The 12,774-nt window shown below is 45.1% G+C and overlaps 1 protein-coding gene across 1 annotated transcript; it reads left to right on the plus strand.

The window, feature by feature from the left end:
* Positions 1-6,426: 6,426 nt before the first annotated feature.
* On the plus strand, positions 6,427-12,255 carry LOC135537079 (BTB/POZ domain-containing protein 17-like). The gene is made up of 3 exons (XM_064963285.1): positions 6,427-6,587; positions 9,539-9,824; positions 9,987-12,255. The coding sequence occupies exons 1-3, from the start codon at positions 6,494-6,496 to the stop codon at positions 11,053-11,055; spliced, it is 1,449 nt and encodes a 482-aa protein (XP_064819357.1). The 5' UTR covers positions 6,427-6,493; the 3' UTR covers positions 11,056-12,255.
* The last annotated feature ends 519 nt before the right edge of the window (positions 12,256-12,774 follow it).

The following is a 12,774-nucleotide window of genomic DNA, read 5'->3' on the forward strand; positions in this document are numbered from 1 at the left end:
ACTGAATGTACCGCCTGTATTTTAGACCTGTAACGGTTCTCCTCGTCATCTGAGGAAGAGTAGTCAAGATCGGACCAATGCGCAGCGTGGTATGTGTCCATGTTAATATTTAATAAAGCAACTGAACACTGAATAACAAAACAACAAAGAGAGTGAACGAAACAGTCTTGTAAGGTGCAAACACACAAAACAGAAAACAACTACCCACAAATCAAATGGGAAAAACAGGCTACCTAAGTATGTTTCTCAATCAGAGACAACGATTGACAGCTGCCTCTGATTGAGAACCATACCAGGCCAAACACATAGAAAACCAAAACTAGAACAACACATAGAATGCCCACCCCAACTCACGCCCTGACCAACGTAAACAAGAAACATAACAAAGGAACTAAGGTCAAGACGTGACAAGATCACTGAATGCACCGCCTGTATTTTAGATCACTGAATGCAACCGCCTGTATTTTAGATCACAGAGGAACATTCAGGTTGTGCTTTCAGTTAATTTCAGTATTGAGTGTTTAGATTGGCATGAAGTTTTCGAGGTCTCCAAGGGAGCCAATCAACTGGTTGATACCCTGTGGTCCCAACACACAACGTGAGGTCACTCAGGACACATTTCTGGTGTTGGCACTGCCATTTACCACTCGTTAAACTAAGGTGTTTAACAGGGCTGCGATCGGACCAGGCAAGGCCCCCTGTGGTCTCATTGATCCTACCATTCAGTCCTCCCCAGGGGTGCTTTTAGAGATTTGGCAGGGTGTCAATTGGATTCTGAACTTTGTGACCACTGTCCTGTCAGTACATTCTTCTTAGAACTGGTCTTGGGGAAGAGATGACCTTGGTAAAGCTCTGGAAGTCACCCAGAGTTCTAATTCTAAGCTGCAACCAAGATAATGATTTCTTGCATTTCGGCTCACAGTGAACCTACACTGAACAGTTTTACAGTTTAGGATTGATCTACTCACTGCCAGAGGATGAGAAGACGAACAAAAGACAAAGAACAGAGTAGATATTGGTCATCCTTGGAGCATGTTCCTTAAAAGTGGAAAGCAATGTGAACTTAGTTTGTAAGCACTGATGCCTTGGGTGCACATGTGGCCGGTGGCACCTTAATTGGGTAGGACAGCTCATCGTAATGGCTGGAACGGAATAATGGAATAGTATCAAACCCATTAAACACATGCTTTCCATTAGCTGTCCTCCCCTCGGTAGCCTCCTGTGCTTGGGTGACAAGTCCAAAAGATGATTCAAGGAAAATTACTTCTCAGAAGCCACATTTTAAGGCACAGAGAATAAATAGTCCCATTTTCTCCTGTCAAACACATCTGAATCTAAGGATGTTCAGGAACATCCCAATATGCAGGGGAGTGTTGGACATTGGTTAATAAACCCTGTCTAATCCAATATTATGTATATCAAAGCAGATGTCTTTCACAACAGAGAAGCAAGACATTTTGCTGGTATTTGAATGTTTCGATTCAAAAGCAAAATTGGTCTAAAAGAGCAACAATTAGACACATCTTTGCAATGCTTTAACAAAAGTTTGAACGCTGCTTCTGTCAGACTTTGGCACACTGGTTGAGAAAGTGCTTAAACATTTCCAGAAGAAAAGATGCCAGTTTGGCAGAAAATGTATTGGGTACCCTCAGGCGATTCAGAATGATTAGGGAGAGAGGAGAGACGACACGTTTAGATCAGGTAGTGAAATATTCCTTTTGAATCTCACTGTGCCTGAAAAAGCCGCCTGAATTAAACCTATTGGATGGGATCGGTCCGTGTCTGTAATTGACTGTACGTAGAGTGATGGCTTTGCATCATGTATCACCATCTCAAATACAGCCTCTCTTTGTTTCTTCATTGTCATTCCATGGCAACTATAGTTGGTTACAGTCTGTCAGGGTCAGGTACCATTTTAGGTTTTTTAAATCACATTTAGAACCCCACCTTTTTAGCATGTCTTTTAGTCGGGAATTGTTTTAAACATCCTCAGTGTTGTGTTATTTTATTAATCCTTCATACGACCTGTTCGCTTTAACTTTATTCATTTGATTGTTTTAATGTAAAGTGTGTTGCGATTTTGAATGCACTTTAAATAAAGTTTGATTTGATTTAATTGACGACACATTTACATAAGACCAGGGCAAGCTATCACTTCTTCTCAAGGAGATGCAGAGTCTCCTGTCCCCTGTCCTCCAGTAGAGATTCCAATTCCTTCCTTCCTGTCTCAGACCTCATTAGAGAGTACCTCTGCCCAGCTCTCCTCAGAGAACATGTCATGCTATTCATAGCACACAGGCTAGGTATGGATCTCCTAGGACATCTGTAGGCAACTACATAGATGCATTCTTACTAGCAACCCAATTCCGTCTGACACAAAGTTTTATGCTATCCTTGGTGGACTACGTAGGATACCATAATGAACAAAACCCATATTCTTTCTACAGATGTATTTATCTCTCTTATGTGCTGGTTATTCAACAGAGATGATTTGACTCGACTGAAGGTAATCTCATTTAACACAGAACTAAAATCTTGCGTAATTTGTTCAGATGCTTCGATAGACGTCTGTGAACGAGAGATTAGACGGAAGACTAATTAGTGCAGGTTAGGGTTTTTTGTCATGAATCTTGCTCTGGAGGCAGCTTTGCAGAGTGGTCACAAGCTGGCACAGTTACAAAGTCATCCCATCTGATTTTTAACATAACCTTAACCCTGACCACACTGCTGACCATAATGCCTGACCTTAAATTAAGACCTGAAAGCACATTTTTGTTTTCAATAATGTTTACAATAATATAGCCAATTCTGTCTTTGCAGCTGGTCCTTCTAGCCATAATCGCTCAGTTCTGCCTCAAGTATAAGACTCATCCCAATAAACATCAACCGGCTTAATTAGTCTGAGAGGCTCCTTCATTTGCTTTCATCTCAGTCAGCGGTCCAACACACTTTGAGAGCATCTCTTCATCTTTCCCTGAAGAAGAGATCATCAAAACCATTCGGGTATTGACTCCTCATTACCCCAGAGACAGGAAATCCATATAGAAACTTCATGGCAGAGAAAGGGTCAAATGAACACCTTGTTCATTGGTCAATTACTTTAACATTCCTTTGACCTTTTTAGGTCATCACTACATTCTCATGTGCCAATGTCACGGGCGGCTTCTCTCTGCCGGGACCACAATGCACCAGGCAGTAACCTTCATGCTCGTCAATAAGGCCGAGTAAGAGTTTTTAGGATGTAGCTTGATACCACTCACCAGAGTGGATAGTATGCGTGGTATTGATTTCATGGTTCCCCGTACGAGCAATTAGCATGTTCCCTGCCTGCAGCAGCAACCTGTGAACTCTTTGACCAGCTGTTTCTTTTGTCGGATCACGCACATTCGTTTTACACTCTGCAACAGAACCCAGTGGGACAGAACACAGTGGAAAAGAACACAGAACACAGTGGAACAGAACACAGTGACACAGAACACAGAACACACAGTCACTCTGCATGCACTGACTCAGGTATCGCTTGTTAGTGTGGTTTGTCTCTTAACCACATTTCAATCCTTTTCAACACAATAAGTAAACGTTAAAGGGATAGTTCACCCAAATGACTAAATTACATATTGGTTTCCTTACCCTGTAAGCAGTCTATGAACAAGGTATGATGACAGCACCCATTTACATGTTTTATTATTTGGTGTTTTTATCAATGTCAAGCAATAAGATATAGCAATCACATGATTACCAGAGCAACAAAACATGAGCAAGAACGGGGTGGGGGGGAGATTGATACAGCAGTTCAAGATACAACAATTGAGCGATAATATTACATGAGGGGTACCTAACCAAGGTCTGTGATGGTGGAAGTGGTGACCAGCCCACTAGAATCTTTGTAGCGGTGCCATGCTTTGGTTTTATTTACTTGGCCACTGTTTCCAAATGCTAACTTTGTTTTTCATTCGTGGCACAAATCCAATGCAAGTCAATAGTACTCAAATGTGTCACACTTCATGTCCAAACCATCTATTGAGCTACACAATCAATGTTAGATATTTTAGGATGATTTGGACATGAAGCATTGTCCATACTGACTTCATATCAAGCCATTTGTCATAAAAGCAAGACATGAACAAGAAGATAGGTGTGTACATCAGTGGAGGCTGCTGAGGGGAGGACGGCTCATAAAGATGGTTGGAATGGAGTGAATGGAAGGGCCTCAATCACATGGAAACCACGTGTTTAATGTATTTGATACCATTCCACTGATTCCGCTCCTGCCATTACCACGAGCTCGTCCTCCCCAATTAAGGTGCTACCAACCTCCTGTGGTGTACATCCATGTGAATGTATTTTCTTTTCGAAGAGTACAAACAGAGGAGTGAAGTAGACGAAGTCCCAGATGTCCCTAGCAGGATATGTTCACTAACCCAATCAGAGAGCAGTGCACTGAAATTGTCACATTAAAATTTGGAGAGTGACCATTGCTCTAATGCAAGGCTCTCCAACCCCATTCCTGGAGAGAGCTACCCTCCTGTAGGTTTTAACTCCAACCCTGTTCCTGAAGAGATACCCTCCTGTAGGTTTTAACTCCAACCCTGTTCCTGAAGAGCTACCCTGCTGTAGGTTTTAACTCCAACCCTGTTCCTGGAGAGCTACTCATTTACATTTACATTTAAGTCATTTAGCAGGCTTTATCCAACCTTCTGTTCCTGGAGCCATACAATAGTGCATCTAAATCATTTGTGAGAAGGATTTTATCCTATCCTAGGTATTCCTTGAAGAGGTGGGGTTTCCTGGAGGTGGTGATTGACTCTGCTGTCCTGGCGTCGTGAGGGGTTTGTTCCACCATTGGGGGGCCAACCGAACAGTTTTGACTGGGCTGAGCGGGAACTGTACTTCCTCAGTGGTGGGGAGGCGAGCAGGCCAGAGGTGGATTAACTCCAGTGCCCTTGTTTGGGTGTAGGGCCTGATCAGAGCCTGGAGGTACTGCGGTGCCGTTTCACAGCTCCGTAGGCAACACCATGGTCTTTCCTGCGAGCTTCAACTGGAAGCCAGTGGAGAGAGCGGAGGAGCGGGGTGACGTGAGAGAACTTGGGAAGGTTGAACACCAGACGGGCTGCGGCGTTCTGGATGAGTTGTAGGGGTTTAATGGCACAGGCAGGGAGCCCAGCCAACAGCGAGTTGCAGTAATCCAGACGGGAGATGACAAGTGCCTGGATTAGGACCTGCGCCGCTTCCTGTGTGAGGCAGGGTCGTACTGCTGTAGGTTTTAACTCCAACCCCGTTCCTGGAGAGATACCGTCCTGTAGGTTTTAACTCCAACCTTGTTCCTGGAGAGATACCGTCCTGTAGGTTTTAACTCCAACCTTGTTCCTGGAGAGATACCGTCCTGTAGGTTTTAACTCCAACCCTGTTCCTGGAGCGATATCATCCTGTAAGCGTTTAACTCCAACCCTGTTCCTGGAGTGATATCATCCTGTAGGTTTTAACTCCAACCCTGTTCCTGGAGAGATACCGTCCTGTAGGTTTTAACTCCAACCCTGTTCCTGGAGAGATACCCTCCTGTAGGTTTTAACTCCAACCTTGTTCCTGGAGAGATACCCTCCTGTAGGTTTTAACTCCAACCCTGTTCCAGGAATCATCCTTGGGTTAAAACCCTGTTCCAGCAGGGTTTTAGCTCTTCTGGAACAGTCTTGGAGTTAACTCCAACCCTGTTCCTGGAGTGATACAGCACCCTGTTCCTGGTAGCTCCTATATGTTTTGAACATGATGGCTCTCCAGGAACAGGCTTGGAGTTAAAACCTACAGCAGGGTAGCTCTTCAGGAACAGGCTTGGAGTTAAAACCTACAGCAGGGTAGCTCTTCAGGAAAAGGGTTGGAGTTAAAACCTATAGGACAGTAGCTCTCCAGGAAGATATCACCTCACTAATTAACTCTGTGGTTAATTACTTAATCGTGCCATTGTTACACATTTCATATACTGGTCTCATTACTTCTAATTAACATAAATAAACATAAATAAAACCCTCACATACAATAGCCTAATTATATTATAACTTATAACTAAAGTGTACTTTATCATAAAATAGTTGATTCATATTGACTCCATAGTATAGTGTTTAATAACCCTTTCTCATCCACCTCCACTCAGAAAATGAAGAGAGAGTCCCTATTGGGCCACAGATCGATGCCATGTTAACATGGAAAAGGGAGAAATTCAAAATCAAAGCTGTCGTCATGGCAACGGCCCCTGCCAGATTCCACCAATCAATGGAGTCCGCAAGGCGATGTGAGAGGCGCCAGGCGGGGAAAAAAGGCCAGGCGTCCTACATAAAGAGTCCGGGACGGGGAGTCAGGGCGCCACAACGGGGCAACCCACCTCTTGCACACACTCACACAAAGACATTAAGCACTAAGGGGAAGACGGAAAGAGTGAAACGAGAGAAAAAGAAGGAACAGAGAAGAGAGAGAGAGAGAGAGGGGATATATATGCCTAGATATGGCACACACCTATGAAGGAGGAATCCCTGCCCGGGTCTATCTGGGAACCCTGCTCGTGGCTCTTTGCTTCCATCCCATCTCCGTTGGAGGAGGTAAGGTGACTGTGTGACAGACTGCTCTGCATAGTGATCAACTGTTTAGCTTGTCTATTTTAGTCACTCTTTCCTCTCTCACTACAGTACATCAACAACATCCGTTTTATTTCCTATTCTATTTACATTTCTTATCCCACAGAAGGGTAGGAAAGAGATACAACTCTGTTTTAGAGGAATATCGCCCCACTCAGTGTGTTGGGGAAACGGTGGTGGGACACGTTGCATGTGGGTTGCTCTCTTTAAGCCCAGAGGCACTAGGTTGAGTATTGGAATAGCAGCACTGTCCCCCCAGTTCACTTTCCCACATCCTATCTCTGTTTGTCTGTGATGTTTTGCAGGGAGAGCCTGAGATGTTTGTTTTTGTGTGGCCTTTGTGAGTCATAATCGATGAGGATGCTATTTTAGAAGCTTATATTGAAGGACTTGACTGGGGAAGCATCAATTGAATGACACTTTATTTCAGGCTATAACAACTTCATCTTGCATTTTTTTCCTCATGCGTTTTGTGTGCTCGTCCTGTGTACTCATACACATGCATTTATATGTTTAATTTAGGGGATTCAACCCACCAGCTTCTAAAAATCACTGTGCTTGACTAGAGGAGAAAATCGGTAATCTTTTATTAATAACATCCTCCTCAGCTGTATCAATTCCCCTGAAGTTCTCACTTCAATCTATGGCAATGAATTCACCACGGCATTTTAAAGGAAACAAATGGAATGCTTGATTGCAGCACATTTAAACTAGGAAGTAATTAGCCGGAACAAATCCATCACAATTCACGTCACAATTCAATGGCATGTTTACCTATCACAATTAATAGACAAATTGAACTTCAGAAGTCCAATTTTGTTTGAGCTGGGTGAATGACACAAATTACACAAATGCAATATGCAAATGTCAAAGTTATTTGTCAATGGCCCACAAGCATCAGCTGCCGTCATGGAGATGTAGGGTATAGGCTAGTTGTGTCTAATGAACTGAACAAAGGTTGCTTTGAAGTGGAGGTGCATGATTAGCCGAAAGTGGTGACACGAAGACTGGGGGGTGAGGCAGCTAAGGGAGTGGGGGGTAGGAGTCTTTCTCCCCTGTGTCTCATTAAACCTACAGTAACAGGAGGAAGCAGCTGGTGTCAATGGAGGCAGAGGAAGGAGGGCGTTAAAGAGAGTGAGCGTGCAGCTTGTCGTGCTGAGACCTTCTTTCATGTGACTCTCATCCTCAAGAAGACCCTGTGTGCATCTTGTGCCATCTTGTGCTCATCCTCAAGGGACCCTGTAGTGAAGAAGGAGACATCTTGTGTTCAACCTCACAGGGACCCTGTGAAGAAGGAGACAGTGAAGAAGGAGACATCTTGTGTTCAACCTCACAGGGACCCTGTAGTGAAGAAGGAGACATCTTGTGTTCAACCTCACAGGGACCCTGTAGTGAAGAAGGAGACATCTTGTGCTCATCCTCAAGAAGACCCTGTAGTGAAGAAGGAGACATCTTGTGCTCAACCTCACAGGGACCCTGTAGTGAAGAAGGAGACATCTTGTGTTCAACCTCACAGGGAGACATCTTGTGAAGAAGGAGACATCTTGTGAGTCATCCTCACAGGGACCCTGTAGTGAAGAAGGAGACATCTTGTGTTACACCTCACAGGGACCCTGTAGTGAAGAAGGAGACATCTTGTGTTCAACCTCACAGGGACCCTGTAGTGAAGAAGGAGACATCTTGTGTTCAACCTCACAGGGACCCTGTAGCGTTAGTAATACATCTAATGAATAATACTTTTACCAGCAGTGTAGGTGTGTGCAGTAGTTAACCATTTAACAGTCTTATGGCCAGGAGATTTAAACTGTTTAGGAGTCTGTTGGCCTGAGCCTTGATGCATCGGAACCACCTGGCGGATGGGAACATGGAGAACAGTCCATTTGGCAATTTTTCAGGCCTTTCTCAGACACCGCCTGGTATTTATGTCCTGAATGGCTGGGTGCTCACCCCCAGTGATGCACTGGGCCGTCCGTACCACCCTCTGTAGGGCCTTCCGGTTGAGGGGGTTGCAGTTGCCATACCAGACGGTGATACAACCAGTCAGGATGCTCTCGATGATGCAGCTGTAGAAGTTCCTAAGGATCTGAGGCGCCATGCCAAATCGTATCAGCCTCCTGAGGGAGAAGAGGCACGACAGTCGTGCTGGTGTGAGAGGATCATGTTAAGTCCTCAGTGATGTAGACACCGAGCAATTTAATTCAGTCTATTCATGTAATAATCTGCAAATATGGATTTAAAAACTTTTAAAAGTAGTTTAGTCAGGCGATAAAAAAATGTTTTCGACATGTCTGGTGCTTATACAGTATAGCCTCGGCATAATTGTACTTAAAGACAAGTAGCCTATTGGTTTCATAGCCTACACTATTACCATCCATTATTATCTGTCTATTAACAATGTGTTTTACACTCCAAGATGCTGACCCTAAACCCAAACCACGGGTAGGATTTCCCCATTAGCGACTAGGTCAGTCACTTTTCAACTGCAGACAAACTCAGCAACTCTTCAAGTTAATGGCTGTTTATCTCATCACTGCACTGTTAATTAAGCTTTGAAGGAGAGGGTGTAGAGTGTTAAGGCTGGTAGACAACTTGTCATAATTCATGATTGGTTGGCGGTTGTAATTCAACCGGTGTTGATTGGCAGAAGGCTTAACTGTCAACTCAACTTTCAGTGTGGAAGTGAGTGATGACTGGAGAAGAAGGGCTCTATCTCAATTTGTCTTTCCGCAATTCCTCACATCCTTCACAACCGTAATGGAGGAGAAGGTCCAAGGGGAGGATACCATATAGAATAGAGAGAATGGTGAATAGAATGAGGTTGTGAGGAATCGAGGACAGATGAATTGAGAAAGAGGTGTTTTCACTTGCAGTTGACCCGGTGTTGAATGGGATCCCTACATCTTCTCTTCCTGCAGCCGCGCTGAAGCAGGAGGTGGCGCTGGAGAATGGCGCCACAACGCTGAATCACTCCATGGCAATGGTGCAGCGCATGGAAGGTCTTCTGGCCCAAGGCAACGGCAGTGATGTGGCCCTCCGCGTGCAGACGGTCAACACGGATGAGGTGAAGGTGATCCAGGCGCACACGCTGGTGCTCTCGCTGCAGAGCCAGGTGTTTGAGGAGCTGCTGCTCAGCCAAAACACCAGCACCTTGGTCCTGAGAGAGCCTGCCGACTGTGCTGCTGTCTTTGACAAGTTCATCAGGTGAGGGGACTGGGGGGGGGGGGGGGTAGAATGAGTGTACACCTCAAGAGGATAGGGGAGGAACAGAAATGGGCTATTGGTGTTTCATGTTTTTTATTTTAAAAAGTGACCTCCTTTCCCGATGTTTCTGCAGACCGATCTAGCCTTGTTTTATCTCTGCAGGTACCTCTACTGCGGTGACATCTCTGTGCGCCTGGACCAGGCAATCCCTCTGCACAAGCTGGCTAGCAAGTACCGTGTGTGGAGCCTCCAGCAGGGCCTGAGCCAGTACATGACAGGGCACCTGTCCAGCGACTCCCCGACCGGCCATGTGGTTGGCTGGTACCAGTACGCCATGCAGATCGGCGACGCCAACCTGAGGGACAGCTGCCTCCAGTACCTCTCCTGGAACCTGTCGTCGGTGTTGCAGAGCGGCGAGTGGGGCTCCATCAGCGACGACCTGCTGCTGTCCCTGATGCAGCGCTCCGACCTCATTCTGCAGAGCGAGCTGGAGCTCTACGAGGCCCTGGAAGCCTGGATCGGCCAGAACCAGCCGGCCGGCCTAACGGTGGAGAATGCCCTGAGGCATGTGCGCTACGGCATGATCTCCCCGCAGCACCTGTTCCGTCTGCAGAAGCAGTCCCCAATCATGCTGAAATACTACGAGTCAATCCGTGACCTGCTCTTCCTGGCCTTCCAGTTCCACTCGGCCTCGCCTGTCCAGCTGGCCAAATACTTTGACGTCAACTGTAGCATATTCACGCCACGCAACTACCTGTCACCGTCCTGGGGCTCTCCGTGGGTCATCAATAACCCCATGCGCGACGACCGCAGCTTCAGCTTCCAGACCCAGCTGGGCCCAAGCGGCAGCGACGCCAGCAAGCGAGTGACCTGGAACGCCCTGTTCTCCCCACGCTGGCTCCCGCTCAGCGTGCGCTCCGCCTATACAAACGAGATGCAGGCCACACGCACTGACGGCGGTCGTCCTCGCATCATCGTCACCCCAGCCACTTCCAGCCCCGACTTCGCAGGTGTGAGCTTCCAGAAAACGGTGATCGTGACGGCGAGGCAGGGGGGTAAAATGGTGGTTCGTCACGTCTACAACTTCCACCAGAGCACTGAGGAGGCCGGGGATTTCCTGGTGGAAGCTGACCTTCACCGCCGGGCGTCTGAATACCTCATCGACAGCTCCCTCTACCTGCACGTCGTGGTAAAGCCCCTTTACCACAGCCTCATCGTTGCCAGGAAATAGGCCAAGAGGTTGTTGTTGCCTTAGTAACAAACGGTTCCCATTAGATGGTCAAGTTGCAGAGTAAAAATTGGCTATATCATAAAAAAATTATGAAAACAAAACATTTGCTTTTTGGTCTTAATTTAAGGTACACGGCATAAGGTTTGCAGTGTGGTTGAGGTTATATTTCAAGAACAGAAATTATAGAAATAGTCTGGGTGTATGACTTTGGAACTTGCCCAGACAGTGATGACCGTAACCAACTGCCCTCCCTGCTGAGTCCCCCCCTAGCCTGCAGACAAAGTCACACATGCACACACTCATATCACAACTCCGGTTTATTTGCCTGGTACTGGGCACCTTTGTTCTACATAAGGTAATGGTACTTTTTACAGTAGTGGTTAAGTTTGTCTCCAAACTGTTTTAACTCTGAAAAGAGGTGTATTGAGCCAGCTGTAACTGTACTGCATCTATAAAAGAAGTCAATGAAAGAGTTTCAGATAATAACAGTTCCTCCACATTGTCCCTACCCACAAATCTTACACACATGGTAAGGGCAAACATGACTGCACTGTATTTGTTAGAGATATGATTATGTCAATAGTTGGATATTTCCTTGATGGCCCCTGATTAGAGGAAAGGCACATTCTTTATGACATATTTAACTGTATGATGTTATCTGCATAGCTATAGGATACTACTAGTAAATCAAAGTGTCAGTTATTGGTATTGTTTCCATTAGCTGAACCCTCACTTTGTTGGTGCTAACCAAACCTCACAGGATCAAGTGAAGCTTCTTTCGTCGCTTTGCACACTGCCAACACCATAAGTACAGGCCATTTTAAAAGCATGCATTCATACCATTAGTCACAATCACACACATAAGTTTACAGGCCTAAATGTTATAGCCATGCTGATACTCAGTGACTGGACAATTCCTATACCAGAGTTTCTCTAGAAGCCATTTTGCTGTTGCCCTACTCTTTTGCAATTGAGGAGCATTTCTATTGAATCTTTAAGCCAACCTGCAGTATTAGTGCTATTAGAAGGATTGTGTTGTTGTGAGTAGTGCTTTTATAATGAATTATGCACAGACCTATGGACGACATTGTTGGTCTAAATTATACTTCCAGGTCTTTAGAACGTTACTGGTTCATGTAGCTACCATATCTCTCTATGTCCTCTTCCTATATCCTGAATAAAATGTTATTTTACCCAGTCTGTAATTGGTCTGTTTACTTGATTCACCCTAATATGCAGAACACAATGTGATACAGAGGACAATTGTGACTTAAGCCTAATTTATATCGTACAATGCAACAAAGTAATGCAAACACAAAATGGCAACCCTGCAAACTGGCATCACATTTATAATCGTGGGGCTGCAGACGTGTGTGTGTTTTTGCTACTCAACAAAACAGCATTGAAATTTTTCATAGCTATTTGTAGCTCTTGTATTTTATAGTACTGTAGATACGGTATAAATTAAGCTTTAATCAAAAACAAACAAGGTAGGCCTATCAAAATGAATTTCACATGCCTTGTATTTATTTTACCTTTATTTAACCAGGTAGGCAGGTTGAGAACAAGTTCTCATTTCCAATTGCGACCTGGCCAAGATAAAGCAAAGCAGTTCGACACATACAACGACACGGAGTTACACATGGAGTAAAACAAACATACAGTCAATAATACAGTAGAAACAAGTCTATAAACGATGTGAGCAAATGAGGTGAGATA

The sequence above is a fragment of the Oncorhynchus masou genome, unplaced genomic scaffold (assembly GCF_036934945.1).
Source record: "Oncorhynchus masou masou isolate Uvic2021 unplaced genomic scaffold, UVic_Omas_1.1 unplaced_scaffold_708, whole genome shotgun sequence".
Classification (NCBI taxonomy): Eukaryota; Metazoa; Chordata; class Actinopteri; order Salmoniformes; family Salmonidae; genus Oncorhynchus; species Oncorhynchus masou.

Coding starts and splice junctions, on each gene's coding strand:
- LOC135537079 (XM_064963285.1), top strand. CDS start 6,494: ATGGCACACACCTATGAAGGAGGAATCCCTGCCCGGGTCTATCTGGGA. Junction 6,588..9,538: donor TCCCATCTCCGTTGGAGGAG/GTAAGGTGACTG, acceptor CTCTTCCTGCAG/CCGCGCTGAAGCAGGAGGTG. Junction 9,825..9,986: donor GTCTTTGACAAGTTCATCAG/GTGAGGGGACTG, acceptor TTATCTCTGCAG/GTACCTCTACTGCGGTGACA.